Below are 19,860 nucleotides of genomic sequence, written 5' to 3'. Positions count from 1 at the left end.
AAATATTTCCTTTTCCAATCAATAGAAATGCCACTCTACCGCAACCCCCACCCACACCCCACACGAAAAAAAAAAACGAAAAAGAAAAGAAAACCTTTAAAAATGGCAACAGCCAACAGCAGAGCATGAATGGAAGAAAAAAAAAGGCATATTTCCTTGTAAATCATTAGCAAATATCTGTCATATTCTCCACCGAAACCAACCTTATAAACTAACTTTAATCATCATCTTCACCAGCAGCAGCGGATCTCTCCGTGGAGCCCTGGCACAATGAAATGACAGGGTTGGACATGACCAATCTATGTAGCCTAAGCTTGCATGAATGATTCTGCTTTTTGTTTCTGTACATATTGCTCCTGCAGTTCAAGAACTAGGGGTGATAATAAAGTGGAAAAGGTCCATCTTTGCTAGACTTTTGGAACAACAAGAATATTTTAAAAAGTTTTTGTATCATGCGAGTTATCATAACAGTAACAGCACGTCAGAAACATATTTCCTTTTAAGTTGTACATGAAAAATCAACTAATATTGTACAACTCCGAATTGCACCAGAGCCTCCGGAAAAACCTCATAACCGTCGCACATTGGCAGAGAATAAAGATACCAAGGAGGAAAACATACTAAAAGGAAAAAGATGCAACTAGCCATCGTATTCTCCTTGGGCAAACTTGCTCTCTGGATAAAAGATGGCAACAACTTCTCTGCCCCCGAATTTCCTGCCATTCATCCCCTGCCTGGCTTTTGTAGATCCTTCTGTGTCAGCATATTCCAAGAATACCTGGAAAGAAAGAACAAACAGCGAAATCATTTATTAGCAACATCAAACAATGACAACAATAATGATAAAACCATAGTATATCTACTAAAAGAAATCCTCATAAACAACAATTCCAGGGATCTTTCATGTCTTCTTCGTAAAATTACTGTTAAACTGGGATGCTCCCATGACCCAGGATTGAAGTAGCGCTATTTGACCAGCAATGATTCCATAGTGAAAGCCAAAATATGGCACACAATTTTCACATTATGTCTCAAATAATTATGGTGCATTTAGAACAGTGAAGGTTCATGGACTAAGAAGAAAAATTAAAACTAAAGCCCATTCCAGATTTCATATATGATAATGATATCTAGAAAAGGTTTTAGACTTGAAGCCTGCAACCATCAACAGTGAGCTTGCAGAGAGTTCCCAGCAAAATATTTCATGACAATAGCAGCAGTTATAGCAATTTTCAATATTTTTTTAACAAACTTGCCTTTCCAACTCCAGGAGATGATTCTCCATTTGGACCAGGTCGAGGGATGATAACATTTACCAGCTTACCTGCAAAAGCATCACCAGTTCAGATGTCTTCAAAATATTCAAGTCCACAAAAGACAGTCTTAGGTACAGGAAAGAGAGGGTAACTATGGTATCTTCAGTGGGTTAAGCCAGATTCTCAATAGCATAAGGTTGGACAAAAGGCTGTAAAAAAAACCAGAAAAAAAAATATGAAATTAAAAAACTAATAAATGTATAATGAGAGACAAGATGGTTCAGTCAGTAGACGAGTTACTTACCATACTTCTCGCCTTCACATCTCATGTCTTCTACAATATCTTCAAATTCTTCATCATTTTTCAATTCGTCTTCACTAACAACCTGTTTTAAGCATACTACCTTGGTTGGAAGGGGTGCCATTTGGAAAGCAAGCTTCTGCAAAAAGAAAAAACATTAAATATGAAAGCCAGTAATGTCTGCCAAATATCAATTATCATTCATTAAGACAGCTGACAAGATTACATGAAAGATTGTAATAATTTTAATCTATTGATGAAGCTCAGAACAGGTTAAAGATGCATTGCAGATTCTAGATAAAGCATGAAATAAAAGCATGCGCACACCCAAAGAAAAATCTTGCAGCTTTATGATAGTTAAATCTGCTGAGGCACCTAAGATGCTGATAGAAGTATGAAAATATAGAAATTAATTAAATCTTTTTTGACTGCATTTTCAAAGAGTATTTGCTTGGACTGTCGATCCTTGAGCAAGTTAATTTGATAGTCAAAAAAGCAGCATACAGAGTAACAGTAGTCACAATGAACAACTTTTGAATGGCAAACATTCAAAAACATAACAACACGAAGGAAACAAAAATAAACATAAAGAAAACTAAAGCGTAGCCCAGTGCATGAGGCTCCCACACTGCAGGATCTAGGGAGGCCCAGATGCATGTGTCTTATTTGTGCATACCGAAAGGCTGTTTCGTGTTTCGAACCCATGACACTAAGGTCATAATGAAGCAACATTACCATTGTGCCAAGGCTCCCTCACATAGAAAATGGTCAACACATATTTTAAATAACAAAGTGAGCCCATGAGAACTGATGCTCAAAGGCCACTTCATAATGAGTCAACCACACTAGAAGCACCACTTAGAAAAGAAATCATGACGAAGCTTAAATTATTAATTATGCAGGATCCAATTCTTCGCCAATAGAACAGAAATAGAATGATATTAATTGCATATTACCTGCAACGCCACTTGCTGTTGAGCCTGCAGTAACAAATTTTCTTGTTCTGGCCTAGGCTGTGTTAAACCTTGGTTTGCACGTCTAACAGTAAGAGTTTTATCTCCCATTTTGATGCCATTAAGTGCGGCACATGCAATGTCTGTGACTGCAAGGTCCTGGTAAATACAGAAGGCATAGCCTTTTGAGTTGCCGGTTTCCCTGTCCTTGACGAGATTAAAACCTCGAAGAGGACCAAACATCTCAAGCAACTCTCGTATCTTTTCTTCTGTAAGAAAGTGTGGAATCCCACCCACAAAAATACGATCAGGACCCTCAAGCACACCACCAGAACCTGGTGTAAGGCCAACAGCAGCAAGGTTAAGATTGGGGTTGGGTTGGCTTGGGCCGAGTGTAGCAGCAAGAGCAGGGTTGTAATCAGTTGGCCTTCTCACTTTCACAGGTGCTCCCTGAATACATGCAGTACCACATGCAAAGAGGTTAGCAACAGTTTAACGATTTCAAGTAACTGGCATGTAAAGAGGTTCAGCTAGAGAAGACTCAAACCTCAAATATGATGCCATCCAAGGCCATTGCATTGCTTGCTTCTTCCACTGACCTCATTTCAACAAAAGCAAACATCTTCTCATGATTTATATACACATTAACAACAGCATCACCTTCAAAAAAAAATAATGGCATCAAATCAGTAAGCTGTCATCTTATTGGAAAGAAGTAATCGAAAGTATGGATCTGTGAAGAGAAACCTGGCCCAGCAGTGTTCCCTCCAATTGCTGCCATAACCTGGTTAAAAAAAGCAGCAACCGACTGCAAGCAAGTTTGGAAGTTAAAAAGAGAAGTCAGGCAAAATAATGCAATATCAGACAAAAGGTATGCAAGAACAACATAACTGCTTCAAAATAAAGAAATGGTTCCTGCGTGCAATATTAGAGCCAAGAGCACCAAGCTGCTAGTGGATGCCCACCAGAGAGATAAACAGGAAAACAAATAATGCACCCACGAGATTTATTGATAATAATCTTGAGTTCTATATACCGTTGTTCGTGAAAATCATGCCTTTGGCACTCGAGATCATAGGTAAATACTTATATGGTAATATCCTTAGTAACCTATTAAGCTTATAATAACATCAATGGTAAGTCCTAAATAGGAATACTTGGCAAACAAGGATATATAAACTAACCACAAATAGCAAGAACAATTTTGATGCTTATAATCATGGTATCCCTAAACGCCCATACTACCCTATGTACTGGACCTGTTCCTGATCTCAGCTTGCTTCATAATGTCTTTGGACAATTTCTTAGTCAAGAAAGTTTCTAAAACTAGCACGTTGCATCTGCAAGGAAATGTGCTCGGAATTTACTTCCTTCTTCACTTAGAGAAACCTTGTGTGGGCACAAGTGTGGCGCATCCAAAGCAAGAAATGCAAAAAATTGCAGTGGAAACAGTGCAGGGGTCGACTCATGCTGATCTGGGGTTGACCCCTGCAGAGCTGGGGCCGACTCATGCTGTTAAAGGGTCGACCCCAAGCCTGCGCCAGATTTAGGTAGAGACGGGAATTGATCTTCTACATGCTTGAGAATCAGGTAATTTGGGTCTTGAGGGGCTAACCATTATTGGACTAGGTTTAAGCTCAAAGAAAGAGAGAGCATTCAAGTCATGGGTGTACATGAGCTTGGGTTGAGTGCTTTCTCAGGTGGTTTAGCCTAGGAGATTTTTTGGGTTTGGGTCATGATTGACCATATATATATACACTCATATATTTTGTGTATGTGTCAAATGAAATCAGATGAAACTCCTTTCTTCCTGAAAACCCTATTCTCTTTTCTTCTCTTTCTCTCATGCACGTAAGCTGCCATTTCCAAGAGAACCCTAGGGCATGCAGCCATCAAAGAAGAAGTCCTTCACGTCCAAGGACTTGAACCACCCATTAGCCGCACGGAAGAAAGGGAGAAGTCTAACCTGATTAGGACTTGTGTTCAGCTATAAGCAAGCAGAGCCTATTTCCGCTTGGCTCTTGTTCTCCTCTACCATCCAAGAACCAGTGATCCACGCCTCTAGCAGCCAAGGAAACGCCCCAGGTGCTGTGGTTTGAGGCGGTTCATCCCCCCCACAATTGGTATCAGAGCTTTCCATCTCCCACAATTGGTATCAGAGCCATTGATTGGTGATTTGATGGAGGAAAGATCAAAATCAGCGGGTAAGATTTCAAAACAAAATTTCTGCGTTCTTTGATTTCTGTTTTGTGGTATGGCTTCTAGCAATCTTAAGACGGATTTTGAGAAGTTTGATGGAAAGGGGAACTTCACCCTATGGCAGCAAAGGGTGAAGGATTTGCTAGTACAGCAAAGGATCTATAAGGTCTTGGTAAGGGAAAGACAGGAAAAGATCAGTGTTGAAGATTGGGAGGACTTAGAGGAGATAGCCTTTAGCACCATTAGGATGTGCTTGGCTGATCAAGTTCTACCTGAGATTTGCTCAGAGACCACGGCCAAAGGGCTATGGGAGAGGTTAGAAAACACATACATGGGCAAGAGCATGACAAACAAGATGTGGTTGAAGAAACGGTTGTACAGTTTGCGGATGCCGAAATTTAATCAAGTGTGTTCGAAAGTTGTGAGTCTTGATGTGCGTATTGAGGAAGAGGATAGGACCCTTCTTCTGTTGTATTCTCTCCCGGGGTCTTATGATGGATTGATTACTACTTTGGTGTATGGGAAAAAAACCCTGAATTATGAAGAGGTAGTTGGTGTTCTTCGATCTAATGAGCAAAAAGAGAAGATTTGCAAAGGGAGTTCTAACGCAGAAGTTCTTGCTGTAAATGAGAGGCAAGGGAGACCCAGGAAAAAAGTTAGAGACAAGTCCAATGGCAGATCTATGTCTCGGGGCAAGCAGAAAGCATGGAAGTGCTTCAGTGCTTCAAGTGTCATCAGCTTGGTCACATGAAGAAGAACTGTCCATTGCTGAAAATTGAGAAGGGAAAGAGCCTTTTAAAGGGTGGTTTGGCAAGCCATGGTGGTGCTAATTCATCTGAAGACAGTGGGGATGATCTACTGGTAGTTTCATATGGGACCATGAAGGATGACAGCCGGTGGACACTAGATTCAGCATGCTCTCATCACTACACTTCGCATCGGGAGTGGTTTGCTTCTTATGATAAAATCGATGGATGAAGTATAAGCCTTGGTGATGATCATTCTTGCAAGGTTGCTGGTGTTGGTACCATAAAGGTGAGGATGTATGATGGGGTCATTAAAACACTGACCAATGTCAAATATGTCCTGGAGTTGAAGAAAAATCTGATTTCATTGGGCTATCTGAAGAAGCATAGGTGTGCTTTTGGAAGCCAACCAAGCAATGGCTGTTTGAGAATCACCAAGGGGGCTTCGGTAGTGATGAAAGGGAGAAGATTGAATAATAATCTGTATGAGATGGAGGACTCAGTTGTGACAGATAGTGCAGAGGTGTTGGCGGCATCACAGGAGAAACAGTTGGCATACCAACTGTGGCACTATCGGATGGGGCACATGAGCGATGGAGGACTCACGAAACTCGGTAAGAAAGGTCTGATTCCAGTAGTTGAAAAGGAGGAGAATGACATGTGAGCTCTACATATATAGCAAGCAGCATAGGGTAAAGTTTGCCAGCAGTTTCAAGCGGAGTGAAGGTATACCGGACCTAGTTCACTCAGATGTTTGGGGATCGGCTCCTGTTTCGGCCAGAGGTGGAGCTAAATACTTCTTGACATTCATTGATGACTTCTCCAGAAAGGTATAGGTGTATCTGATAAGAGAAAAATCAGAAGTGTTTGCCCGATTCAAATCTTGGAGAACTAAAGTTGAAAAGAAAATAGGAAAGCCAGTGAAATGCCTAAGGTCTGACAATGGATGTGAGTACACTAGCAGCAAATTCAGAAGGTACTGTGAGGAGAATGGGATTAAATGCCATTTCACAGTGAGGATGACTCCCCAACAGAACGGTGTAGCCGAAAGGATAAACCAAACATTGACAGAGAAGGCCAGAAGTCTGAGGTTGTAGGCATCACTTCTCAAGTCTTTTTGGGGTGATGCGATAACATTTTCATGTTTTCTTGTTAACAGGTCCCCAAATCGCAAACTTGATGGAGGCATTCCAGAGAAGATCTGGAGTGGAAAGAAGGTGGAGCTTGACTACCCAAAGGTTTTTAGTTATCGGGCCTATGCACTTGTGGAGGCAACCGAAAGAAGATAATTAGACCCGAAGTCGCAGAAGATGATCTTCATCGAATATCCACAGAGTCAAAGGCTACTTGCTGCTGGATCCTCATAAGTGTACCATCAGTAGAGATGTGATCTTTGATGAGAAGAGCATTCTGAAGAAGCCGGGAATCGCAGATGATGTTAAAAAGGCTAGACAGGACAGCAATGGATAGCATTCACTAGCAGGTGATGTACTTTCAAATTCTACCTCCAAACTTGTTTCTTTTGAGATAGAATTTGGTAGGCACGTTCCCACATATGTGGAAGACCAGCTAGGAGGGCCATCTGTCCAGAAGGATGTGTAGGTAGAGCCACACAGTTCTGGTTTGAAGGACCTTGTAAGGGGAGTGGCACCGCATATGCAGAAGCGTATCATCTACAAGCCTGTCAGATATGGCATTGATGAGACTATCTCCTATGCTCTCATCACTGCTAATGGAGATCTAGAGACCTTTGAGGAAGCCATGAAAAGTTCAAATCAGGAGTCATGGATGCAGGCCATGATAAAAGAGATGCAGTCACCAGAAAAGAACAGTACATGGCAGCTAGTGGATCTACCTAAAGATGCTCGGGCCATTGGTTCAAAATGGGTATTCACAAAGGAGATACCTTCAGAACAAGGTGGAGTCAGATACAAGGCAAGACTTGTAGCAAAGGGGTACTCATAGAGAGAGGGAGTTGACTACATAGAGGTATTCTCTCCAATGGTGCGACATGCTTCAATTCGGGTGTTATTGTCTTTGGTAGCACGGTATGATATGAAATTGGAGCAAATGGATGTGAAGACGGCGTTCTTACATGGGAGCCTAAAGGAGAAGATTTACATGAACCAACCAGCTGGTTTTAGGCAGTTTGGATTGGAGAAAAAGGTCTGTCTACTCAAGAGATCTCTCTATGGTTTGAAGCAGTCACCCCGATAGCAATACAAAAGGTTTGATACTTGTCTTAAGCCTTGGTTTTTTCATATGTGAACATGATAGCTGTCTATGTGAAGGATGTGGATGAGGATGATGCACTGTATCTACTTTTGTATGTGAATGATATGCTCAATGCCAGTAGGAGTGCCGATGCAGTGAATGGGCTGAAAATTACATTGTCTTCAGAATTTGAGATAAAGAATTTGGGTCCATCCAGGAAGATACTTGGGATGGAAATTTTCAGAGATAGAAGCAAGGGTATTCTCCACTTGTCATTTGGAGGATATATTCAGAAGGTGTTGGAGAGGTTTGGGATGAATGAAGCCAAATCGGTTGGAACACCTCTTGCAAGCCACATGACTCTTTCCAAGCTGCAATGCCCTCAGACAGATAAAGAGAAAGAGTACATGAAAAGAGTTCTGTATGCTAGTGTCGTGGGCAGCGTGATGTATGCTATGGTGTGTTGTAGGCCAAACATAGCACATGCAGTGAGCCAGGTGAGCAGGTACATGGCAAACCCTGGAAATGAGCACTGGAAGGCACTGAAGTGGATCTTTCGATATCTTCAAGAAACTCGGAGGCTTGGTCTGATTTTTGGGCAGCAAGATGGACCTACGAGGAACTCAAATGTCTCAAGTGAGTTTTCAGGTCCATTAGAAGGATTTGTTGATGCTAACTTTGCAGATGATCTAGATACAAGAAGGTCTACTACAGGTTGTCTTCTACATGTACGGTGAACCTGTTTCTTGAAGATCAACCCTTCAACCTATCACGGTCTTGTCTACCACAAAGGCCGAATATATAGAGATTATAGAGGCTACCAAGGAGGCTCTTTGGTTGAAGAAACTCATTCAGGAGATGAGCATAAAGCAAGGTACAGTGGTGCTACACAGTGACAGTCAAAGTGCTCTGCAGTTGGTTCAGAATCCAGTTTATCATGCTCGCACAAAGCATATAGATATAAGGTACCACAGGATCAGGAAGCTGGTGGAAGAAGGTGAAGTGGTGCTGGTTAAAGTTGATATGAAGAACCAGTCGGATGCACTTACGAAGATTCTTCCGCGGAATAGTTCTCTCATGTGTGGGGCTGATAGGATTGATGGACAAGGTGAAGATTGTGGGCACAAGTGTGGCGCATCCAAAGCAAGAAATGCAAGAAACTGCAGTGGAAACAGTGTAGGAGTCGACTCATGCTGATCTGGGATCGACCCCTGCAAACCTGGGGCTAACTCATGCTGATCTGGGGTTGACCCCTACAGAGCTGGGGCCGACTGATGCTGTTAAAGGGTCGACCCCAAGCCTGCGCCAGATTTAGGTAGAAACGAAAATTGGTCTTCTACCTACTTGAGACTCAGGTAATTCGGATCTTGAGGCTAACCATTATTGGGTTAAATTTAGGCTCCAAGGGAGAGAGAGCATGCAAGTCATGGGTATACATGGGCTTGAGTTGAGTGCTTTCTCATGTGGTTTAGCTTAGAAAATTTTTTAGGTTTGGGTCATGATTGATTATGTATAGATATACTCATGTATTTTGTGTATGTGTGGAATAAAATTAGATGAAACTCCTTTCTTTCTGAAAACCCTATTCTCTTCTCTTCTCTTCTCTTTCTCTCATGCATGTAAGCCGCCATCTCCAAGAGAACCCTAGGGCACGCAGCCATCAAAGGAGAAGCTCTTCACGTCCAAGGACTTGAACCATCCATCAGCCGCACGGAAGAAAGGGAGAAGTCTTAACCTGATTAGGAGTTGTGTTCAGCTATAAGCAAGAAAAGCCTATTTCCGCTTGGCTCTTGTTCTCCTCCACCATCAAAGAACTAGTGATCCACGCCTCTAGCAGCCAAGGGAACGCCCTAGGTGTTGTGGTTTGAAATGGTTCATCTCCCCCACAATTGGTATCAGACCTTTCAATATCCCCACACCTTGGATGGTCGCATCTCAGTTCCATTAGCTTAGACTATATAAACAATAAGATAAAGATCTCCCCTTTCACCATGCAGGCTTCAGACGTGGCAAGTTTCCCACTTGCCCAATGCTGCACTGTGCAAAAATCCAGTATTAACTCATTAAGGGTTGACATTAGGTTAGGGAGTTGGTTATAAGGCCGATGAAGAATGATAAAATGGATGAAGCTTCAGTGCTCAAAATGTATAAAAAGGTATGGGAATATGATATTTAGCTTCCAGGGGCACAAGGGTAATAAGAACAAATTTATATGGTTAAGAATAATAATGGTATAAAAATTGTCTCGACTTGTGCTATACATGATGGAATGTTGTTGCACAATTGTGTCGGAGATAAAATTAATCAAAAGAATAAGGAGATAAGGATGATTTGCATCTTCAAGGGTCTTAATGAAGAGAGAGAAATTTCATGTTTGTTCTATACTCATAGAATTCAAATATTTGATTCTATTTAAATAATGAGAAGATATGGAAGCACTGTAGTTTAAGAATTTGTGGATCAATTGATGGTTTAGAGAGGTAGATGCTAATTTAAATGGAAAATTTATAATAAAGCGAAGAGGAAAGTTAAGAAGAGAAAGAACTTGAAAAGCAACGTTTTCATTGCACCACCAAGAAGGCATGACAAAGCGTTACACCCACAATCCAAGGAGTAAGAACCACACCTTTAGAGCATAGAACTGGCACAATTAAAAAATATGGGATAGCTTGCTAATTGATAAATCTGTATAAGCACAAACTCTTGATTATTGCCAAATATGTAAATAAGTAAACTCTTAAATAGGCCGTTGCAGCTTCCATGAAACTCTAGGGGTACAATATATAAATTACAAGGTATCCTTCTTGTAAGAACTAAGAAGACAACTTAATAATCTTATGAGAGAGTTAGAAAAGAAGAAAAATGGGGAGGTGTTGAGAATTTATTGCAGAAAGAAAAAATTAGAAACATATAAAATTTAGATTCTCATTGAATACCATTCAGGAAGGCACCTGGAATTGCAATAACCTATACGCACAAAATAGATCCTTTAACAACAATCATACCCTAAACAGGATCAAAATGCAAGCCAAATATCTAACAAGATTTAGAGTAAATCTATGACAGAGGTTTGATTATCTACAACAAGTTTCTAAAACACCTTCAGGATATGTGGGTGATTGTAGTGCTGCATAGTGCTTATGCAGTATGCAGTGAATACAATAGCCATATTCAAATGGTGGTTTAGGAACATCCATATAAAGCACCATTCATAGAAATAGATTAAAATAGTGGAATAGAAACAAATAAGAACAAGATTCTATGTATACTCTTTGACACTTTTTGAGATCTATTTGAGTATGACATATTGACCTAAAAAATAACAATATCCACCGATGGACTGTGATCAAATTTTAAGCAACCCAATGCAGTGTACAATCAGGACATAAGCAACAAAGATGAATAAATAAACAAAAGGTACAAAATTTAAGCTACTAATCTTCAAACGTATACTCGGAAGGCAAATTTCTTCCAACATAAGAGCAACCAATGACCCATATAATCCATATGCTTTTGCATCTCGAATGCTTTCTGCCAAAATATGTCCGCACCTAGTGGACCACTATGAGGCTTGAACATTTATGGGGACTTCAACTGGCCCAATGCTGAACACCAGCAGGTACATATGTAGCATCATGAACCACAATTTAGAAAATGGATCCTCAAGCAAAAAAATCATAAACATTTAGATTGTTATGTTCAAATTATTAGCGAACAAGAAAATAATATATTAAACTCTAAATTGATGCAAGACATAATTTGCTAATGATCTATTTTTAAAAAAAATATAAATTTTCATGTTTCAACACAAAATTGCTATAGTAATTCAGCTAGAAGTCCAAAACAATAGGATATACTCTCAAGTGAATTATATTTTTCTTTGCTTTCCTGTTTTTTTATTGTAATTCTCTTTTATTGGTTGAGACCTACAAAACTGCAAAACAACCAAAACTAAACCTAACTTGCCCAGGTTAAACTAAAACTAAGTTTCTAACGTTGCTCAAGAGTGTTTTGTTTGCATACAACAAAATAGAAATAGCATACACAACCCAAACACTCAAATACCATTGATTGATAAAAAATGAAAGAGGAATTATTCGCAATTTAATCATATCAGATACATGTCCATAAAATTGCTAAAAATGCCTGCATGCACTAAATTGTCCGCATCATCAGATTCACCACATTGCTTATACAGAACAATAAGTTCTGGGAAAATTTTTTGATGAAAATTCCATCATGAATTTTAAACCTGGAGAATCTAACTAGAACAGCCTTCATAAAAATAATGATGATGCCATTCAATCCTCTCAAAACTCTTGGAATATCAAGACTTACAAAGACTTGGACATGATATGACACATACAGGCACCAGAATAAGTGTCCTATTTACAAAAATTGTAAAAACAAAAAAACTTTTTGGCTCTGCACTAAACCTATTGAGTATGAACCTATGTCCATACCCTGCATACACTGCAATATGGAAGGCAATGACACAAGCCACATCGAGTATCAAACATGACCAGTTCAGCACAAGCTCAGTATGACACAATTGACACAAACCAACACATAAATCCTAGGCAAGAACTATTGCCACTTGGCTCAAAACTCTCAGTTCCTAACAAGAGCCACTTTAGTATAACAATTTAATTCTTAACTATCCTGTCAAATGACATATTAGTGAAAGTCATGATAATGTTTTTTTTTATGTGGGGTTGGTGGCAGGAGGGAGGGAGATTAGGAGGGGCTCATCCCCACCTTTCTACCCTAGTATACCCACACCACCTGTCAAGGACAAACTCCAACCGGAATTGAACCCCTACTCCCTTGCCCAAGTGGCAAGAGGTGAAACCATCCGAGGAAGGGCTCAATGGTCTGACAGTGGAAATCTTGACTATCCTAAATATTAAACAACCCTATCTTAGACATTTTCTCATCTTTTTCATAATTGTGATATGCATCAAATGATTTTTTTATAAGAAATATCACTAACTAGACAATATAGCCTAGACAACAACATACCTTGTTTATATTTAAGTCTAATACATATTTCTACTTTATGGAAGTATCCTCATTTCAGGTTTTTTTAGAAGAAATGTTGGACACCTTAGGAAACCTGGATAATTGGCATGGGCATGAAGTGGCAAGTAACACTCTAAAGCTGAGCATATTCAGACTTTTACATCACGTTGCACATGTCTTACCATCCACTTAGTCACATTTGAGATCTTCATATAGTATTAAAAAGCTCAAGACCTATAATGTCAATAATTTCAAAATAAGTTTATAACAAATTTTCAATCCAATAAAACAAAATTCTCAAGTCAAAAATTAGTTAAATGTAGTCCTAGTCACAAGTTCTCCATCCTAGGACTTATACCATGTAAGCTTTATAGGGATAGGGCTCAAGCTAGGTTTGTCCGTGCTGCTGCAGAAGTTACTTTCGAGGTATGTTTCATGCTGCTTCAGCTTTTTCAGAGGGGCTGTTCTTAAAGCACATCTATGAAAGTGTTTGAAAAAGAAGCACGCTTTCAAGCGTATGGTGTTTGGGAAAACATTAAACAGGAAAGTTTGTTTCAATAGCCTTATATCCTCTAGTAGACTTGAATCTACTTTTGTGCTGACAGACTTAAATCTAACTTTGTTCAAACAGACTTAAACAAGTCAAAAATTGTTGAGATATGAGTCTAGCCTCTAGAATCTAGATGATGGGCTTTGGCACAATATTCTAGGTCCAGCTTGGGTCCATGATGGTTCAATTAAATTTGACTTCTCCAAATACATTTGCACCTCTAATATATTTGCTCCAACACAAGCCACACTCATTATTTCTATGGAAACAACGCATATGCTTTTTATAAAGATAAATGATTAATTAGAAGCTAGTTTTCCTCTTCTTCTACAACTTTTTACTTTTGCACAATATGAGAAGCCATTTATGAAGCATGATGAAAGACACCCTTTTCTCAAGAAGTGTTAATTTTTGCTTTAAAATTTATAAAATGCTTTTTTTTGAGAAATAACAAAAGCACATCTAAATCACCAACTGATAAGATTTTATAAAGAAATCATAGATCAAGATTTTCAAATGTATAATAAAAGTAAGAAAATAATAAAAACACTTAAATTTCTATCTCCTTATAAAATTTTCTACCCTAATAAAAATGTAAGCATGTGTCTTACATGAACATTCGATTAGTTACAAGAAGGATACTAGTCATGAAATAACTTCTATGACCTAGTGGAATGATAAATAGTGTCAAAAGCATATCCATTAGAGGATATTGAATACACTCCCTGAACGCAAAAGCTTTTCATGGTCAACAGCAGCAGAAGATAAAGAGAGATAATTGAAATATTACAGAAAAAACATGAGAGATATTAAATGGGCACACCTGCTCATTAGCAGTAGGAGAAAGGCCGCCAACATAAACACGCCGAGCATGTCGAGTTGCCTGGAGATCACAAAAATAATTTCAGACCACAGAATATCATAATCAGATTAAATGATCAGACAATTTAGTTGATCATAAAACCTGTTGCGTCATTGCCTGATAAGGCATCAAAGAGAGAGCTGACAACTGCATGAATACAGACAAACATATGAATACATGAATTATACATTCATTTGCAAAAAAAAAAAAGAAAAGAAGAATAAACCTGTCCAGGTGTTGATGGAAACATGTTTGGAAACATTCCAGGACTAGCACTTGTGGTCCCAGTCATCTGACCTGCAAAACCAACAAAATTAAAACAAAATATAATCCACAAGCCTATCTTAACAAGCAGCAGAAAGGTATGGCATCATCTTCATATACCATCAATAATAAAAGATAAACCCGGGCCCCGTCAAATTTATCATCTATAGGGTATATATGTACTGGAGGAAATATTAGTAAGAATACCAAAAATGAATAGTTGCCTTTTGAAGGTGAACAAGAACCATCAAACCAGTGCATTGATTCCAAAAAAGCTACAGTAGTCAGCTCACGCCCATTGGCAGCATGGTGGGACAAGCGACCCAACATTGCCTTCTTATAACAACTTACATGCAAAAAACAAACAAACCACCACCAAAAAAACAAGAACAACAAAAAGCGCACTCAGTTTCAGTATAAAATCAGAAGGTGAAAAATTGAAAACATAACATCTCATCCAAGTATAGCAGTTCTAAATGAATTGGAAAGTCATTGAAACAGACATTAAAATGACTAGTGCTTACCAAGCAGAATATGCATCTCAATATAAACATTCCTAAGTTAACACAAGAGAAAGAAAGCAAGAGTACAGACACCAACGAGTGATTTCTTTGGTGGTGGCATACCTGCAATGACTGCACCAGGTATCATAGTAGCCACAGGTGGCATGTCAAAACCGCTGATACGTTTGCTGTATTTGGGGGAAAAAAAAATATTATCAATTAACAGATCCATAACAACAAAGCATACTCAAATAACTCGATTAGGAAACTAGCAAATTACAGCAACAAAAAAAGGATAAGGACAAAAAACAAGGTTCACAAACTAGCCTATAAATCGCATCCATAGGCAACAGGTTGTAACTCAGCAGTTTTAGCCTAATGGATCGTGCTTCTCCTTGTCAAGCGCATATTTATCAAAAACCCCTTTTTAATGGTTGTAACCAATCCCCTGACCACATCAAGGGGATGGAGCTGAGTAATTGATATGAGATCAAAAACATGTATTCATGGCATATATTTATTTTACAGGGAACGTTTCCCATGACAGTAATCTGATAGGGGCTTGTGGTGGGCCTGGTGGCAATTTAAATTGCAGCTCTAGAATATTAGAAAGCTCTATGATAGCTTGGGCACAGATTCAACCTGACAGCCAGCTTTGCCTCGCTAGTGATTCAGAACAGACCGCACCAACTTGGTTGGAAGGCGGGAAAAGTAAAAGCCTCTCATATACAAGCAAGGGAACTAGCTAATAGAGTGGTTACTGAGAAATAATAAGAATAGTAAGATTTTTCAAAAATAAAAAGGAAGCATGCGCACACATACACGAACACAAGGATAGGAAAGTGTGCATGCCATATTTTGCTCTAACAATCTTCAAGATGATTAGACAAGATCTGATTAGATATCACTATAAAAGTTGATTTTTTTGTACCTGGACAGAAGAAAATGTCATATACTTGCTTAGTTCAACAATAAAAGATGCATCTTCAAAATGACTGTGCCTTAAAACTTTCATAATAAGACACTTTCATGTTCTCTAGAGGAAGAAAAAAAAGAAGAAGCTAGCCAAACATTACATGATTATAAGCATTAAGCAATACGTTAAATTCAGGCAATGACAATTATATAGTGAAGAAATGATTCAGAACTTCCAAATTTCACCTTTATCATTTTCTTGTCCTGGAAATGCTTGTGCGGTTGCATTACATATCGTTAAAGCTCCAGACTGCCTTATCATCCTAGGTAGCTCTCTATCATGCTAGTACTGCCAAATGACTTAGGAATCGACTTATCATATTAGTCCCAACAACATAGCATCACCGATTTATCTTGACATTTAAGGGATTTCCATGTTAAAGAATCTGGATAAGATAAAACAAAAGAAAATCTAATATACACTCATATCACCAAACATAAACTCCTCTTACTGAAACCAATTTTTCAGATTATTCCTCTATCTTATACACATTGCAATTAGTCTCCCGATTCTACTCTTCTCCCTTCTCCACGTCACCTTGTCTCTTCTTCCCTCCATTCCTCCTCTCCTCTTCCCTTCTCCTTCATATTCTCCTCTTCCTCTTCTGCTCTTACCCTATTCATTCTTGCACCTAACCTTCACGACTCCAACCTCACACCAAGCTAATCTAGCTCCGTGAACGCTCCCCCGTGACCACCTCTCTTACTCCCTCTGTTCTCATCCAATCATCACCTCCTCTTTCACGCTCCACTCCTCTTTCCTTATCTTACAAGCCCCCCCCCCCTTCCCTAGAGGCCTGCAACTTGGTCCTGTCATAATCCCAGGATTAGCAAGCCGAAGCTGGGCACAAGCTTTAAAAAGTTGCAACTGTTTGATTCTAGGATAAGTCTCCAATTGGGAGCTTAAATGTTTTCAAGTAACTTCCTGTTTCCTTCGTTAGAATCATCATATGCTACTAAATCTGGGATTCCCTGTCAGTATCTTCAAGCATCACCATTTGCCAATCTGCAGATGTTATAGACTATACGCCATGTTTGTTAAAAAGACCAAAAAATGTATGGTCTGGGTAAAAGGAGAAGAAATCATGATAACCTTTGAACCTCGCATCAAGATGAATGATGTAGATCGTCACAACATTTGTCCATATACGGAACATAAGCAAACACAAAAAAACACGTGGACTTGAAATTGGTTTCAAATGTATACCATAGGAGTTCTATAATATAGAATGACACCACAACAGAATAGTCCTAACATTGCCCTACACAGATGCAGGAGCTTTTTGATCTAGAAGTTATGAGCTTGCTTGGACATTACATGACATATCCTAAAATCCTGAATGGAATAACGCAAATATCACATCACAGAATATGTTCATTAAAACAGAAGTTCTTAGTTAGACACTACATCAGAGATCCTAAAGTTAGCACTAAAGTTTAAGACCAAATAAGTTGCAAATAATGTAATATAAGCTTCTCATAACATAACCAGCCCTTTAGATGATAGATTTGCCTATAAATAGCCCTTTTGTTTTTTTTTCCTCTCTCAATGGTAGTGATTGACCATGCCTTCTTCACCATAGCTATCTGAAAGTATAATAAATTCCCTTATCATGACAGAAATCATAGGCAACCTCATGTACAGAAGCAAGACTAAAAGCATATGTTTTCAAACCTTAATTGACATAAGTCATGGATATAAGCCTGTTGGTTATTTGCAACTTACCTCTTTGACCTTGAGCGGGAACGAGACCTTGATCTATGATCAGATGTACCCCTCGATCTTGATCTATGATGAGATCTACCCCTTGACCGAGATCGAGACGTATGTCCATCGTACTTGTCTCTGTCTCTCTCATAGTCCCTATACCTGAAACATTGAGAGAATTAATATAGTTACAGCATTCAAAGAAGGAATCAGCACTGATAATAAGTCAATAATTGGTTAGAAACAAGCTATGGAACTAACAATGAGAAGAACAAGGGTATCAAGACTTTAGGAAAACAATAATCCAGAAAATCATGCATGCCATTATATACAGATGCACAAGATACCTATATCTAGAAAAGTCAAAGGTGTATCATAGCATGTAAGATTTACATAATAGAACACAAACTTGTAGCAATACAAGGTTCAAGTATGATAAAACCACTTAACAACAAAAAATAACCAAAGCATACGAGATGAAAACAAAAATCTCAACAAGCAAAACAGATTATCCAATACTGTGGTAACAACTCGTTCTTTGACATATTTAACTAAACACAATGTTGATAAGCAATTAAAATGTTTAAATAAAATATCTAAGCCTGGCATATGAATTATTGGCAGTGCAACGCATTAGCATTATAATATGACAAATATAAAGTTATGATTTCTTGCATAAAAAAGATTCAACCGGTGTACCTTTCATGATCTCGGCTACGGTAATGGTCATGATCATCAGATTTCCCGCGGCTGTGCTCCCTCCTGTGATGACGATCACGATCCCTGTCCCTATCTCGTTCCCGATCCCTCTCCCTTTCCTCATCACGTTCCCTGTCCCGTTCTCGTCCTCTATACCTTTCCCTCTCCTTATCTCTCTCCCTGTTTCTGCTTTTCGAAGAACCTCTTTCATGCTCATGAGAATCGCTCTGCAATCACATGAAGATGCTATGGGGATTAAAAGGAACAGAAGCCCGACAAAAGCTATAAAATGAATTAGACCATGAAACCCTAAATTTGTAGAAGATTCTCTGAAGAAAACCAATATCCGAGAATTCTTATGAATCTTGTCCAAACATAACCCTAAGGCGAACCTTCAATTGATACAATAAACAATATAAAAGCAAAAGTAATTCTTGCACGAAGTTAAACTAAAAATTCCATCCAAAAAACCGACTGCACCTAATAATCGAAGTAGAAACCCTCAATCCGATCAAAAGCAATCAAGAACGCCAAGCTTCTTCTCAAGACGACCCAATCCACCAAACACTAAAACAAGATACAAAGTTCCCGACAAGAAATCGTTCCAATCCAGCATTGACTCTAGATAACGAAATCGATTGACGAATTCCAGACAAATAACTCTAATCTTTACCGAATCCCCGAGGGGAAATAGGGAAAAAGACGTAGAGAGCGAAGAAACCTCGGACTTGGAGTCTCCATAGCCCGGCATGTTTCCAACGTCTTCCTTTCTTCTACCTATCTCGCTCTTGTTCTCTCGTGTCCTTTTCTCTACCGATCGCTCGCGAGCGCCAGCACCGGGGGCAGGGTGAGGGCGATGACCCGATGGAGCTGTTGGATACGATCATCGGGGGCCACGGTATACGCCTACATATAACGCGAGAGCCCTCTCTATAGTCACGCCCGTTTTTGCTAAATACACCAGCGGTGAGAACTGATTTGGTTTTGTTACATACATACATACATACATATAAAACTTAGAGAGACAATAGATGTCTAGAATACATTTCATAAAATCAAAAAAAAAAAAAAAAAAAAAAAAAGCAGGTATGGTTTCTTAGAGGCTCTAAAGAGTATCATACAAATATTGAGCAACGAAAGAGACAACTCAGTCTGCTGCTCCATTCGCCTCCCTATAGACATGAAAAGTTTGAAAAGCACTACAATCCTTAGTCAGCCTAAGGATGTCCTGTAATAGTAGGTGCCCACATAGCATTATGCAATAATCCTGGATCTACTAAATCACCACAGTAGAGTCGTCTTCAATCTGAATGTAATCCGCTCTTAGGGTGAGCTTAGTATAAGTAAGACCCTCCCACTCATCCCTCAATTCTGCACCAGAACAGTGACAACAAAAATATGGGCACCCCTAGCTGCAAGCAATCTAGAGTCCGGACCTCTGATCACAAATCGAGTTCCAACTTTGCTACCGTCCTCAGATATGCTGCTGTCGAAATTAACCTTAAGAAAACTCAGAGGTGGGGGCTCCCATAAGATGAATATCGTCTGAATAGCTGCAAGAGCTGAACGGAAGTCCCAAATGTCTCTCGCAATCATGGCATCTCCAAC

At 39.2% G+C, this 19,860-nt stretch overlaps 1 protein-coding gene across 6 annotated transcripts; it reads right to left on the bottom strand.

Moving 5' to 3' along the window:
* Positions 1-413: 413 nt before the first annotated feature.
* LOC103714444 (splicing factor U2af large subunit B-like) lies at positions 414-19,186 on the bottom strand. 6 transcript variants are annotated; one of them, XR_605222.4, is made up of 14 exons: positions 18,974-19,186; positions 18,253-18,479; positions 17,572-17,715; positions 14,994-15,058; positions 14,330-14,400; positions 14,206-14,250; positions 14,065-14,124; positions 3,258-3,318; positions 3,058-3,170; positions 2,514-2,960; positions 1,561-1,696; positions 1,409-1,465; positions 1,257-1,324; positions 414-778 (listed from the first exon to the last, which is right to left on the bottom strand). XR_605222.4 is itself a non-coding variant. In XM_008801690.3 (13 exons), exons 1-13 carry the CDS (start codon positions 19,001-19,003, stop codon positions 641-643), a joined length of 1,605 nt encoding a protein of 534 aa, XP_008799912.2. In that variant the 5' UTR covers positions 19,004-19,185; the 3' UTR covers positions 414-640. The 6 variants fall into 6 exon arrangements, 5 of the variants coding, with proteins under 5 accessions (XP_008799912.2, XP_008799920.2, XP_026663215.2 ...); XM_008801690.3 differs by lacking the exon at positions 1,409-1,465 and having other exon boundaries at positions 18,974-19,185; XM_008801698.3 differs by lacking the exons at positions 1,409-1,465; positions 18,253-18,479; positions 18,974-19,186 and adding an exon at positions 14,575-14,713.
* Between the last annotated feature and the right edge of the window lie 674 nt (positions 19,187-19,860).

The sequence above is a fragment of the Phoenix dactylifera genome, unplaced genomic scaffold, assembly GCF_009389715.1.
Source record: "Phoenix dactylifera cultivar Barhee BC4 unplaced genomic scaffold, palm_55x_up_171113_PBpolish2nd_filt_p 000130F, whole genome shotgun sequence".
NCBI classification, from domain to species: domain Eukaryota; kingdom Viridiplantae; phylum Streptophyta; class Magnoliopsida; order Arecales; family Arecaceae; genus Phoenix; species Phoenix dactylifera.
This window is presented reverse-complemented; position numbering and strand designations above follow the sequence as displayed.